Here is a 26577-nt window from a genome sequence, read left to right as displayed (position 1 = left end):
CTGTGGCTGATGAGGGAAGTTAAGGACCATATAAAGATAAAAGTGAAGTATAACATAGCAAAGATGAGCGGGAAGCTGGAGGACTGGGAAGCTTTTAAAGAGCAACAGAAGATAACTAAAAAGGCAATACGCAGAGAAAAAAATGAGGTACGAAGGAAAACTGGCCAAAAACATAAAGGAGGATAGTAAAAGCCTTTTTAGGTATGTGAAAAGAAAAAAAATGGTTAAGACTAAAATTGGGCCTTTGAAGTCAGAAACGGGTGAATTTATTATGGGGAACAAGGAAATGGCAGAAGAATTGAATAGGTACTTTGGATCCGTCTTCACTAGGCAAGACGCAAGCAATCTCCTAGATGTAATAATGGCTGAAGGACCTAGGGTAATGGATGAGCCGAAGGGAATTTATATTAGGCAGGAAATGGTGTTGGACAGACTGTTAGGTCTGAAGGCTCATAAGTCCCTGGGACCTAATGGTCTGCATCCCAGGGTATTTAAGGAGGTGGCTCTAGAAATCGTGGACGCATTGGTAATTATTTTCCAATGTTCTATAGACTCAGTATCAGTTCCTGCGGATTGGAGGGTGGCAAATTGAAAGGAGGGAGAGAGAAAAGAGGAAATTATAGACTGGTTAGCCTGACGTCAGTGGTGGAAAAGATGCTGGAGTCAAATACAAAAGATGAAATTACAACTGATTTGGATAGCAGTAACAGGATAGGTCAGAGATGGATTTACGAAGGGTAAATTGTGCTTGACTAATCTTCTGGAATTTTTTGAGGATGTATCTATGAAGATGGACAAGGGAGAACCAGTGGATGTAGTGTACCTGGACTTTCAGAAAGCCTTTGGTAAAGTCCCACATAGGATATTGGTGAGCAAGATTAGGGCACATTGTATTTGGAGCAAAATACTGACTTGGATTGAAAATTGGCTGGCTGACAGAAGCAAAGAGTAGCGATAAATGGGTTCCTTTCGGAATGGCAGGCAGTGACCAATGGCGTTCCATGGGGTTCGGTGATGGGACCGCTGCTGTTAACGATATACATTAATGATATAGATGAAGGCATTAAAAGTAATATTAGCAAATTTGCTGAAGACACAAAGCTGGGTGGCAGTGAGGAGGATGTTATGAGAATACAGGGTGACTTGGACAGGCTAGGTGAGTGGACGGATGCATGGCAGATGCAGTTTAATGTGGATAAATGTGTGGTTATACACTTTGGTGGCAAGAACAGGAAGGCAGATTACTATCTACATGGAGTCAAGTTAGGTAAAGGAGAAGTACAATGAGATCTAGGTGTTCTTTACATCAGTCAATGAAAGCAAGCATGCAGGTACAGCAGGAAGTGAAGAAAGCTAATGGCATGCTGGCCTTCATAACAAGAGGAATTGTGTATAGGAACAAAGAGGTCCTTCTGCAGCTGTACAGGGCCCTGATGAGACTGCACCTGGAGTACTGTGTGCAGTTGAGGAAGGACATTCTTGCTATTGAGGGAGTGCAGCGTGGGTTCACAAGGTCAATTCCCGGAATGACGGGACTATCATATGTTGAAAGATCGGAGCGACTGGGCTTGTATACACTTGAGTTTAGAAGGATGAGAGGGGATCTGATTGAAACGTATAAGATTATTAAGGGATTGGACACTCTGGAGGCTGGAAGCATGTTTCCGCTGATGGGCGAGTCCAGAACCAGAGGACACAGTTTAAAAATAAGGGGTAGGCCATTTAGAACAGAGTTGAGGAACAACTTCTTCACCCAGAGAGAGTGGTGGATATATGGAATGCTCTGCCCCAGAAGGCAGTGGAGGCCAACTCTCCGGATACTTTCAAGAAAGAGATGGATAGAGCTGTTAAAGATAGTGGAATCAAGGGTTATGGGGATAAGGCAGGAACAGGATACTGATTGTGGATGATCAGCCATGATTATAATGAATGGTGGTGCTGGCTCTAAGGGCCGAATGGCCTACTCCAGCACCTATTGTCTGTAAGGCACCCGTGCTTTTTTTTCATCTATTCATCACGAGTAAATCATTTCTCCCTGTTAACTTACATGCAAAGCCCATTTTGTTTTTAGTGATATCCAAAAGTGTCTTTGCTCTTTAACACCATTGTGCAGGTTGACTCCCCGAACCGGTTTTGTTTTGTTTTGTTTTAAACCAATTAACCACCCAATGTCAACTTTTCCCCCAATGACTTTACATCCAAAGCACAGATGCATATTTTTAACTTATTTTTTCATCATTTCAGAAGTACTCTTTAAAATGAAAGGGTTTGGTCGCCCTCGCTAAATCACCCGTGTAATTTTTATCATCGATGAACCACTCGTTGGGTTTTCCAACTGAGTAATTTACAGAGCAAAGCCGTATGTAGAGAGTTGAAGATAACAAAATGTGAGGCTGGATGAACACAGCAGGCCCAGTAGCATCTCAGGAGCACAAAAGCTGACGTTTCGGGCCTGGACCCTTCATCAGAGTTGAATGTGTATTTAGAATATCCAAGTTTTTTTTTCTACGGTGATAATTTTAACAATTCCCAAATCTGACCTGCTGCCCACTCGCTGAGGAGAAAACCGTCGAGCCCGGCAACTGACAACGGGCAACGAATGCCGGGAATTGGAGCCCCGCCCGAGGCCGGAAGTCATGCGTGGCCGCAAAGTGCTCTGGGAACTGTAGTACAGTCGCCAGCCTTTGGCTCATCCAACCTTGACTTTATAAACTACAATCTCCGTCAGGCCTCTTCATAACATTCCGCACCACCGTCAAATCCCACACGCATGCGTACAAACTCCTGAAAAATAAACAGTTAAAAGGATTCCGCCGATATTTTCTTACCTTCCCCCCCGCCCCCTTACAACGAACGAGATTTTGATTTGTTTCTTCTAACATTTAACGACGTCTTTTCCGTTCGGCCGGGACTCCGGGTCCGTTCCGAGGGGCGGGGGGAGGAGAAAGAAGGAGGAGATCGAACCAATCAGCTGCGCATCCGGGTCACGGCGCGTTGTGTCTCCCTTCTTTGGGTCCGGCTTTCATGTCGGCGTTAACGACAAGAAAAAAAAGGGAGCCGGTTGTTTTTTCTGGTCCGCCCCGTTATTCCCTCCCCGTCTCTTCACTTTACCACCCCCACCCCCTCCAGCCCAGTTACCGGGCCGGCTCGGCGGTGGAAGCAAGGCCCGGTTTTTAAACCCTCGGTCGCTCGATCGACTATCATTTTCGTTGCCGTTATTACCGTGACACCACGTACATTTAAAAAATATATATATCGAGATTGTTCTATTTTGCCCGGCCGCGCGGGTCGGTGGCGGGGCGGACACAGACAGAGACAGAGACAGAGACAGAGAGTGATCGCCGAGTGATGAAGAAATTCTTCGACTCCCGGCGGGAGGCGGCGGGCTCGGGTTCGGGAGGCGGCGGCGGCGGCGGTGGAGGTGGAGGAGGAGGAGGCGGCAGCAGCGGCGGGGGCGGCGGCTTATGCCCCGGCAGCGGCTTCATCGGCCGGGTGTTCAGTGTGGGCCGGCAGCAGGTCACTGTGGAGGAGGTGGTGGCTGAAGGTGAGGAGCGGCCATGGACCGTGGGGGATGGAGGCAGGGAGCCGTGGCGTTGACAAGTGTTGAGGGATGGCTCTGCCCCTTCAGCACCGGTGATCCAGCATCCCCAATGATACTAAGCCCGCCACCCCAATATTACTGATACTGAAAATCTGCGACTCTAGTTACAGGTCCAGCATTCCTAATGTTACTGATCCTGCCATTTCAGCATCAGTGATCCAGCATTCCCAGTGTTACTGATCCTGCCATTTCAGCATCAGTGATCCAGCATTTCCAGTGTTACTGATCCTGCCATTTCAGCATCAGTGATCCAGCATTTCCAGTGTTACTGATCCTGCCATTTCAGCATCAGTGATCCAGCATTCCCAGTGTTACTGATCCTGCCATTTCAGCATCAGTGATCCAGCATTTCCAGTGTTACTGATCCTGCCATTTCAGCATCAGTGATCCAGCATTCCCAGTGTTACTGATCCTGCCATTTCAGCATCAGTGATCCAGCATTTCCAGTGTTACTGATCCTGCCATTTCAGCATCAGTGATCCAGCATTCCTAATGTTACTGATCCTGCCATTTCAGCATCAGTGATCCAGCATTCCCAGTGTTACTGATCCTGCCATTTCAGCATCAGTGATCCAGCATTTCCAGTGTTACTGATCCTGCCATTTCAGCATCAGTGATCCAGCATTCCCAATGTTACTGATCCTGCCATTTCAGCATCAGTGATCCAGCATTCCCAGTGTTACTGATCCTGCCATTTCAGCATCAGTGATCCAGCATTCCCAGTGTTACTGATCCTGCCATTTCAGCATCAGTGATCCAGCATTCCCAATGCTACTGATCCTGCCATTTCAGCATCAGTGATCCAGCATTCCCAGTGTTACTGATCCTGCCATTTCAGCATCAGTGATCCAGCATTCCCAATGCTACTGATCCTGCCATTTCAGCATCAGTGATCCAGCATTCCCAGCCTTACTGATCCTGCCATTTCAAAATTACTGATCCTGCCATTCCACTGTTGCCGATTCAGCAATTTTGGCATCGATTATCCAGCGATCCCAATATTTCGGATCCTGCCATTTCAACATCCGGTATTCCCAGTGCTACTGATCCAGCAATTTCCAACATTATAGATCCTGCCATTTCAACACCCAGCATTCCTAGTGTTAGTGATCCTGCAGTCTGACTGTTGCTGACCCAGAACCCCAACATTGTGGATCCTGCCATTTCAACATCAGTGATCCAGCATTCCCACTGTTAATGATCCTGCAATCCCACATTTGCTGATCCAGCAAATTTAGCATCAACTATCCCTCAAGTTGAAACTAGTCATCCTACATTTATAACATTAATTATCTGATATTCACATTATTTCACATCCAGCTATCCTACTTTAATGATCCAGCAATATCAAGATTACAAATCAGCAGCAATATCAATATTTCTGACCTTGCAATCCCACTATTACAGATCCTGGAATTTCAACATTTTTGCTTTTTGAGATCCCACCATACCACAGTTACTGTTCCAGTAATCCTACCTACTATTACTGATTTTACAATCCCACTATAGCTGATCCAGCAATCACACTGTTGTTGATGCTGTAATCCTACGATTACTGATCCTGCAATCCCAATACTTCTAATCTTACGTTCTAAGTATTACTACTGATCCTGCATTTACATTAGTAGTGATCTAGCAATCCTACTTTTATATATGGGCTATAATTTCAACGTTATCAATACTGATTCAGCAGTTCCAAAATTAATCATGTGCCCGTCCCAATTCTGTGATTTCAGTATAATGTATCTTGCATTTTCAAGACTGATCCAGCACTCTCTATTATTGATCCTGCAATTTTAAATATTATGATCCAGCAGTTCTGATGTTACTGGTCTTGTAATTTCAACAAAACAGATCCTGCAATTTCATCAATACTGAAACAGAAATTTCAAAATTAATGATGTGCAAATCCCAATACTGCTATCTCAATATCACGTGTTCTGCATTCTCTATAATAATCAAACACTCCCAATATTACTGATTTTGCATTTTTAAGTGTGATGACCCAGCAATGCCAATTTCCTGCAATTCTATTATCACTGATCCTATATTTCCAAAATTGCTGATTGTACATTCCCAATATTACTGATCTTGAAGTCCCAGTTCTGAGTTTGGATTCCCAACATTACTGATTCTGCAATCCCAAAACCATGTTTTAAATCTCAGTTTGACCGATGCCTCAATTCCAGTAGCAGTGATCCAGAAATCTCAGTACCCATCCAGCAATTCCATTGTTACTGATCCTATAACTCAATGTTATTGATCCAGCAATCCTACTATTATTAACACAGCTATCTGAAGATTACAGACCCAATAATCCCAATGTACTGGATATCTCATAAATGGTCCCAAAATTGCTTCATTAATTAATCTTATTATCAAGACTAAAGTAATATCAAGAGTAACATTGCTATGATTGCTGAAGAGCAATAGGTAATTATAAAAGTAACATTGGTTTATGTGTAATATGATAGTACTTTTTGATCACATTTATATATTGACTGCAGGTCTCAGCAAGGAATTCAGCAATCCCAATAATCAAAGTAATATTACAAACAATGTCCCAGTTATTGAACGATAATTAACATAATTGCAATTGCCGGAATGTGGCAGTCAGCTCACTGTTTCCATCAGTGTTAATTAGATCCCTGGTTCTCTCAGCAATATGACTGCTGAGCTTCAGAGAGGCATGTAATCATGTTATGTCTGCAGTTGGGGATCAGTTACCTTAGTTGGTTAGATGTCTGGTTTGTGGTGAAGAGTGATGTCAATAGCGCAGTTTCAGTTCCCACACAGGTTGAGGTCACCATGAAGTTCCACCTTGTCAAGCCTGCCTCTTCCCTACGCACGGTGACCCTCGGACTAATTCACCAGCAGATATCTCTCTCCAAGGTGAGCAGCCCTGCTGGGAAATTTGCATCTTTACCTTTACTCACTGATTAGCAAAGAATTGCTGAATCTCAGCAGTAATCTCTCGAAGCTGCATCAGTGTAAGTGGGCATACTGAATGCTGGATAACAACTGGGCTTGCTTGATCAGTCATCCTGAAATTTGGAGATCACTAACACTCGGAATGTACAAACAGTATTGGACTTGTTGGATCAATAATGGAAGTCATGCTGGTATAGGGTCCCTGCAGCCTGGTACCTTGTTGATGTGGCGATGGTAGTGAATTATCAACAGTTATTTGACAGTTTGGGGGATTGGGGAGCAGATTCACCATGTTCTCACCAAATATGTCATCAAGGGCATCTACCATTAAAGTCCTTAGAAAGCATATTCCCTCCTCAATGAGTCATCTTTTATTTTAATTTGCAAATGACAATGCTGAAGTTGGGATGAGTTGAGCGTTATGAACTGATCCTTTTGAGAATTGGAAGCACTTGAATTTGTGTAAAATCTTTTTGACCTTTCAAAACTTTGAAATGTACTTCTCAGCCTTTTTTTAAGTGCAACAACAAGCTTTAAAAAAGTGCAGCGCCTAATTTGCATATAGCAAGTTCCCTCAAAACAGCATGTGATGATGATCAGATCATATGTTTTAGTCTAGTCCATTCAGTGGTGAATATTGCCCAGGACACCAGGGAGAACTCTCCCTTCCTCTTGATTAAAATAGTATTGTGGGATCTGTTACCTTCACTGAGGTCAGACATTAAATTCTAACTGCACCTGTTGTATCAGTGCAGATTTTATGTTCATGTCCCTAAACTTGTTCTTGAACCTACCAGCTTCTGACTGAACATCCAGACTAATCAATGAGTTGAGGGTGACACTTTTCCCTACTCATGCAAATGAGATTCACAGCACAGTGTGGCAGGAACAGGATACTGATTGAGCCATGATCGTAATGAATGGTGGTGCTGGCTCGAAGGGCCAAATGGCCTACTCCTGCACCTATTTTCTATTGTTTGCAGGAATTTTTGTTCATGAGTCCTTTCCCTTGAACAAAATTATATTTATCATCAAAGATGCACGTTTATGTTAACTGTTTGCAATAACCAACTGAATGACAGGCAATTTCTGTGTAAAACAGACCTGTGATACAACCTGTTTGGACAAGTTCACTCCATGGCTATGTGCTTGACTTATAAGCCATTCTGTTTTGCGGGTATCCAGAGCAAAGGTGAGGGCCTTCTCTGCTTGACCTTCTGAGCTCAGACCCATGAGCGTTAATGGCCCGGATTGCGAACAAACTGCATGCTGTCTCGATCAGCGACAGGCTCTAACATGATGCACGATGAAGAGTAGACAAGAGACATTTCCTTCAAAGACTATCTCTTTAACTTCTGAAATTGAATTTGCAATTGGAATCCATTTTCATACTTTGATTCAATATAAGTTTATCGAAATGGACAAAAATTGCAAACCAGCTGTATTTTGGTTGTGATTGTGGCTGATTAATCAGAGCCATTTAGAACATTTCAGAGGTGATTGTAAGTAATTAACATTACAAGCCCTGCCTTTTCCCCAGGCCATGTTTCCTGAAAATGGCCTCACTAAGTATGGCCAGATTTTTATTTTTTGCAATTGGTATTTTGGCTGACACTAATACTGGAGGAACCTACGTCTCCCCATGATCGCCATTGATTGTCTTCTGCCAAGTTTATTATGTTCTTAGGCCAGTGCAAATAATTCCCATCCTGTAACAAAAGTAGTAATTAATGGAAAATCTCAGTAGGTCTGGCAGCATCTGTGGAGAGAAATGAGAGTTAGTGTTCCTGGTCCAGTTACCTTTCATCAGAACTCTCATTCTGTAGCGGCCTTCGCTTGTGTACTGCATATGAGCCTACCTCTCAGAGTATTGAAATGACCCATACGCTCACATTTTCCTTCAGACAAATCTTCAAGTCTATTTTTGATGCTCAGATTTTTGTTGCATCAAAAACTCATTTAGTGTCTTTTTTTACAAAGCCCCTTTGTATCTTTCCCCTCTCAGTTAGCAATTATGGTCAGGGAGGATGTGGATTAGTTTGAAAGGCATCAGAAAATCTGTTTTGCATTTACACATATACATTTCCAGTGAAGCCTAGAGGAAATACTGAAAACCACAAAGGATTGATAAGTCACCAAGAGGTTACATTGGGAGGGAGAAAAGACACTGTGAAAAAAATATTTTCTGATTAACTGATCATTAAGATTTGCACACTGTGGAATTTCATTTTATTTTCAGAGTTGCTTTTTAATCAGTGGTGCTGGGATAAATACAGAAAAACAAGAAATCGTGACAGTGCTGAAAATTTGAAATTGGATTGACTTAATTTGTGCACCCAGATTTCTAGCTGCCCAGCTAGAATTGGTTTACTCACTATTGGTTGTTCTATGCCAAAAGTTGAGCATTTCATTCACAGAGAATTTAGAAACAGAAGGATCCATCGTATTGCAGAGGTTACGTACTAGAATTTTCCAGCTTTGACTGTTATTTGGTGCACCCACAAAAGCCTGAATAGGCTGTTTCTGAGCTGTGACAATTCTGTGATTCTGAGATTCTGTTGATTAGGGCTTTGCTGTTTGAGGCAATAAGTTTTCCATCTGACCCTTCTCAGAGGCCTCAGGTAGGAAAATACATTGTGATGCCCTGGGTTTGTAAAAGGTGCAAGGTAAATAAGAAGTTGTGCTTTTAGCACTTTGTTAAAGTAGGAAGTTTGAAACTTCATTTTCAGTGATGACGATATGTTCCAATTAACTACGTGTCTGATGGTACATTCATACTTCACATGTCCTTTGAGACATCAGCAGTGATGATGAGTATTTGTCATATGTGTCTTGATTTAAAATGGACTTTTAATTAAAGTTATTTCTTGGCTTGGCTTTCTCAATGCTGAACAGAGATACTGCTGTGCACAAAAATGATCTGCATCAACAGTTTTCATCATCTTTTCAAAGAAGCCAACTGAAACTAAAGGTTTTAACATGGGATAGCAGCAGAGGCGTTTGCATTTCATTTCCCATTGTTCTTAACTCATCTTTCCACTTAACCTTTTTCAGTCCCGTTTCATTACTCACCTTGAAAGCTTTTGTGGCTGAAATCAATATAGTTTGCAGTATTGGCAGCACCCAAGTGTAAGTGTTTGACTGTTGTCCTCAGTTGAAATGACCAGGAGCTTTCAACCACCAACCTCCAAAACCAGTGAGAGTGAATGAACATTTGATCCTTTCTCAATTATATCGCACATACCAAGTGGGATAGGGTTGGCACTTCAGTGTTGCTGAATATTGAGAAACCGGACGAAGCTGGCAATGATGAGGCAGGAGTGATGAGATGCTGGAGGTTAAATGACAACAGATATAAACCACAAGACAGATTTGGATGAAGCATCATATTTTAGATATTGGGAGGTGGAGCGTGGACTTGGCCATTTTGGTGTGGCTCAATTGATGAACCCAAATTAGGAAATGGAAACAGATTATAAAATATCTGAAGCTTGTTAAGCTGATATGTTTAGCAGTATTGGCTTACTGTGGAAGTTAATCTGTTTGCATTTAAGTTTGGCACATGTGCACAGAAGTTCTTTGGTTTTTCCAGCGATGTCAAAAATGGGCAGATGCCCTTTGGATCCTTGAATTTGGATGTCACCCAAAATTTGGGGTTTCAGTTGTACACTGTTTGGGTCAACTGTTGTTAAAGCCTTTCAGTGGAAAATATCAGCAATGTGCTCTGTTTTGGGGTAGGATGAAGAAAGAAACAAAATAGATGGAGAGGTTGAATATTAATATACGTTCCCAATTCCAAGAATATTGCTGTCAGCTGCAGACTTGTGAAACGTTGCCTAGTGCAGAGTTGGCTTTTTCACAAACCAAAGCTTTTGATGTTTGTCAACCAAATCAGGAAATGAATCTTGCGGGAATTTGGAAGTGGATTATTTTCATTAGTAGTGGGATATCGTCATCAATGGTGTGACAAGGATTTATGGTCCTAATTGTCCTTGAGAAGGTAATGGTCAACAGCTGCTCTCTGTGTGGTGTAGGCACATGCACAGTGTTGCTTGCAAGAAACTGCAATAACTTTGGTCCAATGATAAGTTTATAGTTCCACGACAGCAAGGTGTCTTGTTGGTGGTACACACCTACTGTCTCTGTGAAGGGAATGAATATTGAAGGTAGTGGGTGAGGTGCTGATCAGTTGAGCTGCTCTCTCCTCATTGCTGTCAAGCTTCTTGAGTGCTGTTGGAGCTGCATTCATCCAGAGCACCTGATTTGTGCCTCACAGATGGTGGGCAGACTTTGGGGAGTCAAGAGATGTATTGGTTCTCACCTCCAACCAGCTTTTGTATGAATCTCGCTGACCCAGTTTCTCCTGGTCAGTGTTAAGCTTGGGATGTTCATGAAAGGATGGTTGTGTGTTATCTTGGAGCACAAAGCTCAGAAGCGCTGATTTTGGAGAGCAACACATTTTCATTATCCAGGCAATCACTGTTCATTCCAAAACAGAAATGGACTGAACATGATGCACTCCATGCTAATTAATTTGGAATCTCATATCATCAAAGTGTCTCTGATGAGGGAAAACAGCATCTGCTTCATGCATCTTTGGCCTTTGGTTTCATCTTGTTGTGAAGAAATAGATAAACTTGTTACATGGCAATGCTTCAAATGTTGCTATTCCATGTCATAAAAGCAACATTGAGCATTTGACACCATGAACTGATGGCTCTGATTAAACTGGCCAGGTTTGTACCATATCTGTATGAATGAATTGCCCTCCATCATCCTTGGTGATATTTCAGTTGAGCTTGAGGCACAAGTACCCTGGGTTAGACACGAGGAAGGGGAGACTTATGCACATGATGGACAAGTGGCATGTTAAAACATTCAAAGTGTTGAATTTTATTTTATAGAAGTTGATCAGGTAAAACAGACTAGAACAATTTGTTTGAACAGAATATCGTTCTGTGCTCCCCTACAATAAAAATAAAGCGGAAATTGTTCCATAAAATCCAGGCTTAAAGAGATTGTGAAACTCTTCTTCCTGTAACAGTGACAGTAATATCACCAAGCAGCTCCAATTAGTTCTTGAAATATAGACACAGTCAAGATGAACTCAATGTCTCTGACACTGCCCACGTTTCAGCTTTGTTGTCAGCTGATTGAAAGAGATCTATCTTGAGCACCCTACACTGTAAGTTCATGTTCTCAGACACACCATTATTAATTGCTTCAGAGAGGCCAGTCGTTTTGTTGTCAGGAGAAATGCGAGGTCATTAACAACCTGCTGCTTTGTGTGCCTTACACTCCTAGTTTCGCAGGCCACTTGCCTGCTCGCTGGTGAAAATTGTACATAGGACCACTCCTAGGAGGGAACATTCATAATAAAGGAGGATGATCAGCAGAAAGTGAAGCTAATTGAATTAATTCTTTCTCTTGACCATAACTTAGACATGACTTTGCCGTTCCCAAAAGCCATTTGCTTTGTCTCCCCTGTGGATAAGTTCTGTAGCTGTCCCCACAATATGTTCTTAATTTACATTAGTAATAGGTTCCATGTGAAACTCATGTCTGTGAACCACATTGGATTGCTTGGGACAGAACTTGAAGGTTGAGAAGCTGATAAAACCAGGATCTGCAGACCTACGGCACTTGAAGAATCATTGTTCACCAGTACCCATGTCCAAAGGATCGCAAACCATCATTTCTGCCACCTCCACCGGGATGCCACCAGCAGACACACGTTCCTCTCCCCTCCCTTCTTAGCATTTCACAGGGACTGTTAACTCTGCTTTCACTCCACAGATGCTGCCAGAACTGCTGAGTTTCTACAGCAATTTCTGTTCTTGTTTCAGACCTTCAGCATCCACAGTTCTCTATTTTATTAGCATGGTTGTTGTATTGGGTCACGGCCTTCAGCATCCAATTCTTGCAGCAGCCTGTGTGATTTTTCAGCCTACACAGTGGTACATGGATCCCAAAAATCTGAACAATCCTGAGCATTTGCTTCAAGGCAGAAAACTGATCTGTGCCTCAATTCATTCTGCTTTCTGTTTTCCTGAATCATCATCTCTCATCATCTCTCTGCATCCCATACAGTGCACGGTATTCGACCGATCAGCTCAGAGGCTACCACAGCCAAGTTTCTTTTCTTTATTCTTCCATAGATTGTGAGCATTGCTGAGAAGGCCAGTACTTATTGCTGATCCCCAATTGTCTTTAAACTAATTGGCTTTCTCAACTGTTTTAAAATAAGGAAATTGGCATTAAGTTTCAAGCAGGTAGGATGGCCTGAGTGGCCTCTTTCTGCACTAAAATAGTTCTGTGAATTTGGGATTTCACAGGACAATTGAGAGTCAACTACATTGCAGTGGGCCTACAGTCACATTTCTGCCAGAATGGCTTAAGTCTGACAATTTTCCCTCCTGAAATAACATTAATGAATCAGATAAAAGAACAAGGATGACAATTTCATGATTACCATTACCGACACAAGTTTTCAATTCAAGTTTATATTTAGATCCATGCTGAACTTAAATTCTATGAGCTGCTGTGGTGAAGTTTGAATCCTTGTCTTCAGAGTATGAAACTGAGCTTTTTCATCACTGGTTCAGTGACTACACCAATATGGTCCCCTCATCATGTTGCTTCATAACTTTGCATTCAGACATGAAGACTGGGTGCAAGCAGTGTGTAGAAATCCAACGTACCTTTTCTCCCTTGGTTGAGATGATTGTACAGCATTTTGCTCCTGAGATGAACTACTTTTTATTGAGAGTTTGGCCTTGTTCACTTTATCTACTGGCATTGCTTCACTGTCTCTGTCTCTTGATGAGTATGTTGAGCAATAAAAATAAAATACAACAAAGTAATATGAGTCACTCTCTAAATTTCTTCGTACTGTGATCTGTCTCGAGGTGTGATTCTTCACCCTTGTTAAAGACTTTCTTTTCTGTGCTGGAAAAGAAAAATTGAGTGAGTTTAGATTTTTTGTGGATGGAACCAGTGGATAGTGACCTTATATTTTCTACTTTTTATTTATAAGCTGCTTCATGATCCATGCCTGCTGTTGCAGAGTGGCAACTGTTTAAGCCTGGTGACTTGCTGCTGGCAGCAGTGGGATTTAGAATTGCTGGGAAGGAGTTTAAGAAAGCAGATTCTTGGCATGCAGTGTAATTATGTTTAAGGAAACAGGTTTTTAAAATTCCTCATTATCAAGGCATGCAAACACGAAAAAGCTGAGCTTCTGTCAGAGTTAAGCTGGGGATCGACGATTATAAAGAAAAATAGTTGTAAGGTTTGTTTAGCAGTTTATATAATGTTGGTAAGATTGTCACATTGCATTATTCTTCTGCACATGTCCAGATGCTGCAAAAAGATTCTGTGGAAAAAGAGGCCTGTCTGCAACTGAAACCACGGCCGACAAATGAATGATACCTGATGCTTCATGGTCCAGTTTCTGTCAGGAGGCTAGACAAATAAGTAACTGAACCCTACGCTCTGCAGCTTTCTGTAGTGTGCGTTGAATCCTTGCTCACGTCTGGAGGCAAACAATGATGATCCTTGGCCATCACATTTTATCAGTCCAGTGTCGCGTCCTGAACCACTTATTGTTCAACGTGTTCGTCCTAGTCAAGCCAAGAAATGATGCGCCCGCCCACTCAGGATGTTAAAGGAGGGAATTGGCATTGATTCCAGAACAAGAAAAGACTGAGATAATGGTTGGAAGGGGGTCTGGCCATGGGGAAAACAAACAGTGTGCACCTTGAGAAGTGAAGTTGGCAGGCTGTTAGTTGCATGGCAAGTCAAAGGTTTAAAAAAAAGTCTGTTAACGTTCTCAGTTCCTTAACCACACATTGATGAATTTTAAACGCCCTTCGTGTTTATTGCTAATACCCTGTCTGGCAGGTACCTTATCTGTAGAAAGGTTCTCTTGCCAATACCTGCTTTAATTTGACTTCACTGCAGTTCATTGCCTCTGGTCAAATTGTCCTGGCTATATTTCATGTAAGGTAAACCCTCAATATTCCATGTGACAATTAATGTTCTGTGCACCTGGATGAGGTTCCCTTTTAATCGCTTGCATTCCAGGCTGGGTGCCCAGACTTCATTCACACTTCCTTCTCCATCATCCCTCTCTACACTTGAAAAGGAATCTTCTCCGCTACCTTGTAAGCATTTTTAAATAACACTGTTAAGGTGTGGGACTGGGAACCAAAATTAAAGTGATGCTCTGATTTTGCACGTACATTGTAAGGTGTATGCAGAACCTCTGCAGCCTCATTAACACTCTGCACTGGTCCCCATAACATCATCTGACTCTGCATCAGCCCGACCTCAATTGCTGCTGAAACATTCATCTAGGCTTTTGTTATCTTTAAAGCTTGATGTTTCTAACATGCCCCTGTCCAACACCCAAACCTCCCTACCCATGAATTTAAGATAATCTGAAACTCCGCCTATTTCCCAATACAGGCCAAAATCCCCTTCACCTAATTCCTGAATTTTTTTTTTGTAGCTTGAAAACCTTGTTCTGAAAAGAAACTGAATGCGGCTTAGAAGTATGAAATTGCAGGCAGAATAAACTTTCTGAGGAGGAGATGGTGAAAGGGACTTACTGTGTGTGTGTGTGTGTGTGTGTGTGTGTGTGTGTGTGTGTGTGTGTGTGTGTGTGTGTGTCGCACGTTGCATTGAGATGGTGTTATCACTGTTTTTGTACACTGTGCCCAATACCTCATGTTGTGATTGTAACAAGGTCAGCCAGCAATAAGGCAAAAAAAGCCTTATTGGGGCTGTGAATCTGGTACTATCAAGGAGCCTGGCTGACAGATATAAACAGGAGGTCTTGGGGGCTCTTCTCACTCTGAGAGCTGTTTTTGAGGGAGCTGGATGAGTTTCAGATACTTTCTACATGTAAATAAAGGGTGCCTTAGTGACAGGATACAGGCCTCTGTGGAGTTATTTCGCCTGATATTACTGTTCTAAATAGCAATTTGTTCCATATTACCTCAACTGAATAACATAAGAGCGCTGTCTTTCTTGTTTTCAAATCCTTCACTGACATGGTCCCTTTGTATGTGTGTGATTTCCTTCATATCTACAACTGTGTGCTCCTTCAGTTCTGGCCTCTTCTGTCTTGCCAGTTTCAGTGCTGTACCATTGGACATAATCTCTGGAATTCCCTCCCTGAACTTCTTTTACCTTTTCTCCATTCAGACACTCCATAAAACCTAAGATAACAAAGTGTGAAGCTGGATGAACACAGCAGGCCCAGCAGCATCTCAGGAGCACAAAAGCTGATGTTTCGGGCCTAGACCCTTCATCAGAGAGGGGCATGGGGTGAGGGAACTGGAATAAATAGGGAGAGAGGGGGAGGCAGAACGAAGATGGAGAGAAAACAAGATAGGTAGAGAGTATAGGTGAGGAGGTATTGCTGTGTTCATCCAGCTCCACACTTTGTTATCTTGAATTCTCCAGCATCTGCAGTTCCCATTATCACTCCATAAAACCTACTGCTTTCTTCTTATCTTTTTTTGTGGCCTGTGTCAAAGTTGGTTTGATCCTATCCCTATGCAGTGCTTTGAGATGATTTGCTACCTAAATGCAAGTTGTCGTTGCATATTCCACACAGCCCTGTCAGATAGTTGCCTCACTGCTGTGCCCAGCCGTCTGTTGTTGAAGGCAAGTAACCAGATTGCTGAAGAAGCTCTTTTAAAATGATTTGTTTTGTTAACAATATGTTATGGGTGTAACATTCAAGTGATTTTATGTAAATTGTTTCAAGGACTACGTGAGAGATTATGTGAATTTCAAGTTTATACAGTGCTAAGGCCAGTTTTTGTCTTGAATTACATTTGAGGCATTACACTTTTCATTACACTATTTTAGCACCATTTTGAAATGAAATATTTAGTATTCTGAATTCTGTTCCTTTTCACTGCACAGTTTTCTACACAATTTACACACTAGAACTTGAAAATCTGAATTGGAAATTAAATCACAATTTCAAACAGGGATTCGTTGAAAACCAGGAAGTGCTATCAGTCATCGAATCAGAGATGTCTACAGCACAGTAAAAGGCTTTTCCTCTCATAGAGTCAAAAACAAATACTAAGTGGATTAGCCGTGCTAAATTGCCCATCGTGTTCAGGGATGTCTAGTTTAGGTTGGTTGGGTCTTGGGTGGCATGCTCTGAGGGTCGGTGTGGACTTGTTGGGCCAAAGGGTCTGTTTCCACACTGTAAGGATTCTCTGAATCTGTGAATTATTCACATCCCATTTTCTGGTAAAATACCAGCCGTTGGTCTTTCACAAAGCCCACGTCTAATACAATTTATTGACCACACAGAGATGTTCAGGAATATTCCAACACAATCCCATGCCATTATCCTCGGCTACTCCCTCCAATTTCACCTCCATTGGATTAGTCACTGTTGCCTTCACTCTGGCAGAGAATTCCAAGTGGAATTTTTTTGATTTTTTTTCATGCTTAAAGTGTTTTAAAGCTAAGACATGCTGGATGTTTGTTGTATCCACATATTTTTCTTCTGATGTGCAGCATACCTCCCCATTGAGACTTATAAAAGTAACAGCACAGGAGGTCATTCAGCCCACTTTGTCTATCCCAGAGCTGGCCACTGGAATTGTGTATGTTCATTTCATTCACTAGCCTGGCAGACATGGCCGTAGCCTTTTAGGGTGCCTAGGGTGGAGGAAGCTCATGTCATGTTTCAAAGGTGTGTGTGTGTTGACTTTGGTGAATAAAAGAAACTGGAACTAATATCCAGATTCACTAATTAAACAAAACTAACTTGTGGTAGCCCCTGTCGGGCAATATGTTGGGACAACGAACAGATTTCCACCAAGTTGGGGCTGGTCTGTAGAAGGCCATGTATGCATGTGCTGTATGGAGGATAGTGAATAAACCTAGTGGAAGGTAGACGGGCTCCGACTTCCTCCTTTGCCGGATGTTTGTTTACGATTTTAACACCCCACTCCACAGCACCGGTGTAAAATCCAGGCTGACACTGTTGTTGCACACCAAGACAGTGCTGAACCCTCAGTTCCTGCTTTATGAAAGAGATGATAAACTGAGGCCTTGTCTGCCTCTCGGGTCGAGATCTCTCAGCCACCATTGACCTCCCTGGTGTTCTGACCCTCACGCAACGTTAAAAGAGAAGGTTTGATCATTGGCTTGCAGTTGTTTGGGGACTTGGCTGTGCTGAGATTGCTTGCTCAGTGACAACTTTGACCCCACTTTTCAAATACCTATTTGACTGGAAGGTCCTTTGCCATGTCCTGAGGACGTGAAGCACACTTTGTGAATTCAAATGTTTGTTTCATATCCTTCCTTTTGACATATTTAGTCAATTCTCGTTATCTTTTCTGACTGCTTGTGGAGAACTGAGGGCCCTGCAATTAGTTTACACCAGTTCAGTTATTCTGGTTCCTGACAAGGTCTTAGCTAAGATTCTATTCAGCAGTTCTTCACTCATCTAACGCTGAGCACCTTGTGACTGTCATTCATTTGTTTTCCTGAAAGTGATGTGGGTTTGCAGGGTTACTGATGAAAGGATAAACACCAGCATCTTTTTGGAAAATGCTGCTCTGTTCCTTCTTCTCATCACCCTTTGAGTTTAAGACCATAACTAAGTGTAATTGCTGGGGTTGTACATTGAAACCGTTCATCATCAGATAACAGCTGCGGCATTTACTGCAGTTGTGCGGTTGATGAGTGCTATTTCACTGTGCATCTTTCTGCAAATTACTAAACCTCACCATCTGCATTGCTACTGCCACTAGATTAGTCCTATGTTTTGATGTTTCAACTATCCGCCTGTGTTAGCTTAGACAAGATGATCAAATACTTCAGTCTAACTGGTTGGTGTTCTGCAAGGAGTGTTTGTGTTGTGGGCATTGATGGGCAAATGTTGCTGTTAGTATGATGAGAGATTTGGCTGTGCTTGTTCTGCATATGACACCAAAACAGCTATAGATTGACGAGTAGCCAGTCTAAAATTCTGATTCAACTCTTCATGGAGAAGTGAGTCAACATAGCAACCTCCCAGCATTTTATAATAACTGGCTGAACACACTAAAGTGACGTGGCAATACCACATTCCAGTATCTCACCAGGCTGCCCAACCTTATTGGTTTCTTCTGTAGTTTGTTACAATGCCAATCATTTGACCAGCACAGTGTGTCACTTCTACCACTGTAGCTTTGTTTGAAAACTAGCTGTGTCCTAGTTAAATTGGAGCAAACTAAGGAAGAACTGTAGGAAGGTTGGAGAGGATTAAATATTTGCTGAAGTCATTATCAGAAAAATAGCCACACCCATGAATGTTCCAGCACAGAAAATTGTTTGAGAATGAATGCACGGCTTCATTTTCCCTCCTGTTTACTGGCTGAATAAGAATTTCAGAGCCAGCCCGAAGATCTTGTTTGGTGACTCATACTGACAATGCATTAGGCCACCATGAAGTTAATAGTGGTGCATGGTTTTTCGGCTTTCCTTCATTAGCAGAACTGTGTCACGTTGGACTGATATGTCATTACTAACCAGGAGGTTGTTGTCCTGAAGTTCATGCTGTTCCTTTCTGGTAGAGATTACAGAATCACTGAGGGGTTACTGCACAAAAGGAGACTCCTTGGCCCATTGTTTTTGTGCCACCCTTCTTCCAGAGCTAATCCCATAGCCATCTTGACCCCTTCCAAATGTTTTTGCTTTCAGTAATCACCCAACTCCCTTGTCCTGATTGAATCTGCCTTCACAACATTCACAGATACTGTTCCAGTTCCTAACCACTCACTGTTTAAACACATTTTGCTTCAAGACGCCTCTGGGTTTTTAGCAAATACAAAGCACATCCAAATGATGGTGAAATGTTCTGATTCCAGACATTGGCCAGTGTGGACCAGGGAATTTAAAATATTGCAGAATTGTTTGGCCTGAAACTGCAATGCAATGAGATGTCATGTTTCTCATTTTTTACTTGAAGTCAGTCTCGTGTTGGAGTGCTGAAGACAGGTTGGATCTTTGGAGACAGTGATATAGATTCAACAGTTGAGGACTGACAAGTAGGGTGCCTCAACTTGATTGTTGCTAAGCTGAAATAGGTCAGTGATTCACGCTGAGCAAACTCATGTTTCAAGGTATCTGTAGCACCAAGTTGCTATGGTGCATTTATTCAAGTGGTAGTCACACAGTACTGATGAACAGATGTGGAGAGCAGTGTGTCGGGGATCAAATGCATTGCATCTAGACTGGGACTTCAAGGCTTCTCTTGGCAGGTCTCTCATTTTCCATTCATTCTAAACTGAACCAAACCTGATTTACCATCATCTTGGTGCTTTAGTGATCTGTTAACTGGAATAACAAATTGTTTTCAAAAAGATTCAATCATTTCTGTTTTCATTTCTTACATTGGCATGCTCAGCCTGCTGTCAGAAATCCCCTTTAGCCAAACCACCAAACACCCTGCCCCATTCCCCAACACAACCCATCCTCCTCAAAGAAGGATCCATGTGCGCTTCCTGGTCTTCTGTACATTGGCCAGCATGCTTCTCTTGGTTTCTGTGCACCTGTGACCAGGTGCTTACTGCTACTCACTGGCCCCTACTGGTGTGAGCTCATAAAACCCCTCTACGCAGTGAATGATCAAATCCCTACAGTGCAGATAGAGGCCATTCGGCACATTGAGTTTGCACTGACCCTGCAAAGAACACCCCACCCAGACAACCCCCATCCCCACAGCCCTGTTTTTACCATGGTTAACCCATCTAGCTTGTATGTTCCTGGACAGTATGGGGCACTGGAGCATGGCCAATCAACCTAACCTGCAGATAACAAGCTGTGGAGCTGGATGAACACAGCAGGCCAAACAACATCTTAGGAGCAGGAAAGTTGACGTTTCGGCAGGGATCTAGACCCGAAACATCAGCTTTCCTGCTCCTGAGATGCTGCTTGGCCTGCTGTGTTCATCCAGCTCCACACCTTGTTATCTCGGATTCTCCGGCATCTGCAGTTCCTATTATCTCTGACCCTAACCTGCACATCTTTGAACTGTGGGAAGACACAGGAATACCCAGAAGAAACCCACCCAGACACGGCAAGAACATGCAAACTCCACACAAACAGCCACCCAAGTATGGAATTGACCCCAGGTCCCTATCACCATGAGACTGAAGTGCCACCCAAGACAATCAACAGACGCTTGGGGAATCCTCTTGTGTTCAACGTCATTCTCTTCAGTGATTTTCTTTTCAAGCTGCGTTAATGGGTATTTTGCTGAATGCGTAAACATAAAGTGCAAGACCCAGAGTTGTCTCTAAACCCCTAGAATCTGCTTTGCCTTTCAGCTGATGCACCTCATCTCCACTTTGCCACCATGTCCCCATATCTTCTGTCTCCAAAAATCTAGCAACCTCATTCTTGAACCTATTCGAGAGCTGAACATCAACAACCCTCAGGGTCAAGAATACAACAATATCTAACCCTTCGTTCTCAAAAGCTTCCCCCTTATCTTGAGGCTCCAGATTCTCCAGTTGCATAAGATCGAGGACCAATGTGAGGACGTTGACCTGTGCTGCCATCCTACATGCTGTACCATTCCAGTTAATTAAAGAAAGCAAAGCTGAAGCCCAATTTGAACTGACCTTTGTGTGGAAGAGTTAGTCATGTTCCTTGCTGAGTTCGCACATCCTGTATGATCTTGCCACTTTTCCTGAAGTGATACTCGTGCTGTTGTCTCCCTGGCAGGGAGCACTGCCTGCTTATTCAGAGCGGCCTGTCATTTGGCAGAACAAATTGCTGCCTGCTGTCAATGCTGCCCTTATGCTTCATTGTGCCAGGTTGAATTTGGCATCGGTGCAGCTTCTGCCACTGATCCAGGCTAATGTTGGAAGCAGCATCTGTGGTGTTGTCTGATCTGAATCTGACTGCAGAGAAGATTGGTGCTGGGAATTGTAGTGAGAAATGTCATTGGAAGTAAACAGGTTCTGCAACAGACCACAAGCCCATTACTATTTGTAAGGTTCAAGCCTTTATTCTAAATGCAGTTTCTGATGTTTAACACATTGGCCCGCATTGAATGAAATAAGCAAATAACTTGCATTTACATGGTGGCATTCAGAATGAAAAGTAATTTAGAGTGAAATGAGCATTTTTGTTTGTCACAGTTATTGTGGAAATGCTCATGTGATCATTAACCCACTATATAAACTGAGGGAGTAGGTGAGGTGCGGATGGTTGGAACAGTAGTCAGCTACAACATCCAAGGAGTGGTGGGATGATTAGTGTGCAATGGTGGCTCAGCAAATCTATGCCAAGTAGTTTTTGCTGCTCTTACCCAGGTTTTATCATCTTCTATTTAGGCAAGGTGAAAGGGCCATCAGTTGTTTGGTGTGCAATGTGTGGAGTAGTTGTAGGCAGGCTGGGCAATCTTTGGCAGTGCCTTGAAGTCATACAGTATGGAAACAGACCCCTCAGTCCAATTTGTCTGTGCTGACCAATTACTAACCAAATTTTCAAATCTTTATTCCACTGCCAACCTCTGAACGCTCAAACATTCAGGTTAGGAGTAGTAGTAGGCCACTCAGCCCCTCAAGGTTTTACTACCATTCTAAAAGATAGGGGTTGATCTGATGACTCCATATTCTCACTATCACCTTTCACCACCAGGCCTGTCAACAATCTATCTGGCTGTGTGTCAAAAGCATTTGACAGTACTTTGCAATTATTTGGCACCTTGAAAATCATCACCCTCAGGATGTTAATACATCATATCAATAACCAGAAACCAAACTGGACCAGCCGTATAAGTACCGAAGGCAAGTTCCATCCAAGCTAGTCGCCATCTTCACTTAGAACTATATCATTGGGTCAAAAATCCTGGAACAGTGCCAAGAGTGTACCCACAATGTGGACTACAGTGGTTCAGGGCTTTCCATGATTTTCTCAGGCCCTGTAAGGGATGGGCAGTAAATACTGGACTGGACAGCAGTGTCCACATTACGTGAATGAATAAAAAGAAACCCCAAGGCATTTCACAGTTGTTTTGTCAAACAATATGTGACTTGGAACCACACACAGAGGTATTAGTGACCAGAAGTTTAGTCATGGAAGTCCTTTTTAAAGCGTGTTTTAAAGGCAAGGAGAGAAGCAAAGAAGTGGATTCGTTTGGGGATTCTAAAGCTCAGGGCGTAGACAGCTTACCTGAAGATATTTGCTAGTTCTACATCATTGGATCCTTCCTACCCACTTTAGCACAAAATCTTATGGATTACACTACTTCCCACTTGGTGAGGATGGATCAAGCGGGAAGATATTGAACTTCTTCATTTGTAATGTCGCATTTGATTGAGCCAGATTGGTTATAGAGCTGGAGAAAGGGTGAGTCAGGCATATAGCGGGCAGAGTGTTGGATCACAGGGATGGGGTGCTGTGCGGTCAAAGGGGATGTCAGTTCCGGGTCTGGAAAAGGCATAAAGTGTCTGGGTGATTAATTTTTGGGTATCTGTGAGGTAAGTTAGTTTAATAGTTACTCGAGAGTTAGATGAGGACAGACTTTTCCTCAGTAATTATTTGCTTCCCTTCAGTGGAACCCTCCAAATGATACTTTCAAAGAGTTCCAAGTGTCAGGCAAACTACTGAGGCAAGTCTTCAGTATCCTGGGAATTCTTTCAGACTCTGCTACAGTGGAGATTTTGCAGGGTCCCGTCAGCAACGTTCACCCGGAGTCGATAATCCATGAGGAATAGGAGCAAGACTGGGTCATTCAGCCCTTCAGGCTTGCCTCACAGTTCTGTAAGATCATGGCTGATCTACCCCAAGCCTCGATTTCTGTTCAGTCCTAGCTCCTTATCGCCCTCAACCCACTGATGTTTCACAAATCCACCTCCCTTTTCTTCAAAAACTTTGATTGATTAGGCTCTGCAATTATCCAGAGTAGAGAATTCCAGAAATTCATGACCCTCTGGGAAAAGAAATTCCTTTACATCTCAGATTGAAACCAATGTCCCCTTCTTCTGTAACAGTGTCCCCAGTTTTAGATTTTCCCATTAGTGGAAACATGCCTTGATGTAATGTAAGCTAGAAAAATATTATAGATTGTATGAAATGTTTGGCAGTCAACTCTATTGTTATTTGTCCAAATCTGTGGAAATTTTCGACTTTATTCTACTACTAATTCCCCAGAGATCTCACACTTGGTCTACTTTTTAAAAAAGAATAGTTACTGACTCCCTGCCAGATTCTAACATAAATTTGCAGGCTATTCTTGAACTAGAACAACTGGTGAAAAGCGACGTGGAGATTAAGTTAAATCTCTTTACTTCTTTTGCAATTTGGCTCTTAAGCATATTTTTCTGACTTTTTTGATGCAGGAGACACTGATGTTCAAGTATCTAGTCAAGATTTATACAAAAAAAGCAGGTTGCTGTCTCTGAAAGGTTTTAGGTTGTAGAAAATTACAAATCAGGAGGGAACCAAGGCAGATAATTTCCAAAAAAAAACTGCAAATGCTGGTAATTTGAAACAAAAACAGAAATTGCTGGAGAAGCTTCTTCTGTTCTAAAGAAGGGCCACTGGACCTGAAACATTTAACTGTGCTTTCTATTCATAAGTGTTGCCAGACCTGAGTTTCTCCAGCAATTTCTGTTTTTGAGTTGCAACACTTTCCTGGCTGATCTTCTGCTTTCAACCCTCTTCAAATTTCAGGTCATTTGAAAAGTCTAAAATTTCTACCTCAGTCTTAACTTACAGTAATTCCCCTTCCTGTGTCATCCCTGTGGGGATATGGGCAATGAGCAGGAGATCGGCATTAGGTCATGATGCTGTTTTGAAGAGTTGGTACGGACATAATGGGCCAGAAGGCCTTTAGTGCTGTAATATGCCTGTGATTCTATGGTGTGCTTGCTGACCTGCTCCGTTGACCAGGAAGGCAGCATCTCGCTTTTAAAATTGTCACCCTTGTTTTCAAATTTCTCCCTAGCCTGACCTTTTGAACAATTATGAGGGGTCCATTAGAGTGGAATTGAGGCCATAGTCAGATCAGCCACAATGTCATTGAACTTTGGGTCAAGCTTAAGTAGCTGAAAGGCAAATTCCTGTTCCTTTGATTCAAGTTTTGTAATCTCTTCCAACCCATCAGCCCTCTCAAGATGCTGCTGTTTGCCTGGCCTCTTCTGTAATCTGTATCCTTAATGATAATTGTTTACTGCAGGTGAGCCTTCAGTTGACTGGGCACTAAATGCGAGTATTCCTTCCTTGTATTTCATTGCCTCTTTTCGCTTTCCTCGTTCAAGACCCTTGTCAAAATAGACTTCTCTGACTAAGATTTTGGTCATCTAACTTCATATCTTCTCATTGGTTGTTCTCATATTTGGTTTTATAATGCTCGTGTGAGTCTCCTTGACATCAGCTTGATTAGGTTACAGGTGCTAAATAAAAAGGAAGTCACTTTTTGCTACTGTTTTCTTACCATTTCTCTCCTTTCCCAACTTCTTCAATTGGTTACAAGCTGTAAAAAAAGAAACCACTGACAAGAAACACACCCTCTTGCTTCTCTCCTCATACCCTGCCTGACCTGCTGAATATAATCAGTGTTTTCTGGTTTTGTTTCCTGCATTTTCAGGGGTGTACTTTGCTTTAGATGACTGAACTAGTCAGAAAATTTGGAACAGGCAGCGTCAGAGGAGAAGGAATGTCAACATTTTGGGTTGGAACCCTTCTTCAGAAGTGCAGAGGGCGAAGGGAGCCGGGAAATAAATGGAGAGGAGGGGTGGGGCTGGGGAAGGTAGGTGGGATGGTGATAGGTGAGTGGTGGGGATTCCTCAGTGGGATGCGTGGGGCAGATAGGTGAGAGAGAAGATGAACGGGTTGTGTCAGGTCAAGCAGGTGAGGGTGAGAGGGAGGGTTGGACATGGGTTGAGAGCAGGGGTGGGAGATTTTAAAACTGGTGGATTGCATGCTTGGGCCATCAGGCTGCAGGCTCCCAAGGTGAAATATGAAGTAGTACTCCTCCAGTTTGTGTGTGGTATCATTGTGGCACTAAAGGAGGCCCAGCATGGACGTCAACCAGGGAGTGGGAGAGGGAGTTAAAATGACTGGAGACTGGAAAGTTTTGTCATTTGTTGAGTATAGTCACAGATGCTTTACAAAATGGTCTTGAGTCTCATCACTGTAGAGGAGACCACATCAGGAGCAGTGGATACAGAAGACCAGGTTGAAGGATGTACAGATGACCATCTGGTAGATGTCAAAGGATTGTTTTGGGCCTTGAATGGAAGTGAGGGGGGAGGTGTAGGCGGAGGTTTAGTACTTCCTGCGGTGTGGAGTGGTTGTGGGAGTCGCGGAGAAAGCAATCCCTATGAAAGGCAGATAGGGGTGGGGAGGGAAATATCTCTTTGGTGGTGGGCTCGGATTATAGGTGGTGAAAGTGGCAGAGAATGATACGTTGGATGCAGGATAATATGTGAGGAGAAGGGGGATTCTGTCTTTATTTTTGTTGGGGAGGGGGTGTGAGGGCAGAAGTGCGGGAAATGCAAGAGATGCGATTGAGGGCATTTTAGATCACTGGAGGGGTAAGTTGCAGTCCTGGAAAAAGGAGGACATCTGGGATGTGCGGGAGTGGAACGTCCTATCTTTGGAGCAGGTAGGGCAGAGGCAGAGGAATTGGGAGTATGGAATCGCATTCTTGCAGGAGAGTGGGTGAGAGGAGGTATAGTCCAGTTAGCTGTGGGAGTTGGTGGGTTCACTGACCAACCCCCACCACTCCCTACCCTTACCTGCCTATTACTATCCCACTTACCTCCCCCAGTCCCACCCCTCCTTCCTCTATTTATTTCCCAGCTCCCTTACCCCTCGCCATTTCTGAAGAAGGGTCCCAACCCGAAACATCAACTTCTGTGCTCCCCTGACGCTGCCTGGCCTGCTGTGTTCCCCCAGCTTCACACTGCATTATCTCTGACTCCAGCATCTGCAGTTCTTGCTGTCTCTGAAATAATTTGGAAAGTTGCCATTCCTTTGCCTGTCATTGGCCTGTTTAAAATGTG

The 26577-nt window shown here is 42.9% G+C and overlaps 1 protein-coding gene across 7 annotated transcripts in view; it reads left to right on the top strand.

Moving 5' to 3' along the window:
• Positions 1-2983: 2983 nt before the first annotated feature.
• aak1b (AP2 associated kinase 1b) overlaps positions 2984-26577 on the top strand; it is a 119351-nt gene continuing 95757 nt past the window's right edge. For all 7 annotated transcript variants that reach the window (XM_048522761.2, XM_048522762.2, XM_048522760.2 and 4 more), the window contains exon 1: positions 2984-3544. In XM_048522761.2, the coding sequence (XP_048378718.1) occupies positions 3349-3544 (196 nt within the window). In that variant the 5' untranslated portion in view covers positions 2984-3348. The remainder of the gene's footprint in view (positions 3545-26577) is intronic.

This window comes from Stegostoma tigrinum, chromosome 40 (genome assembly GCF_030684315.1).
Source record: "Stegostoma tigrinum isolate sSteTig4 chromosome 40, sSteTig4.hap1, whole genome shotgun sequence".
Classification (NCBI taxonomy): domain Eukaryota; kingdom Metazoa; phylum Chordata; class Chondrichthyes; order Orectolobiformes; family Stegostomatidae; genus Stegostoma; species Stegostoma tigrinum.
This window is presented reverse-complemented; position numbering and strand designations above follow the sequence as displayed.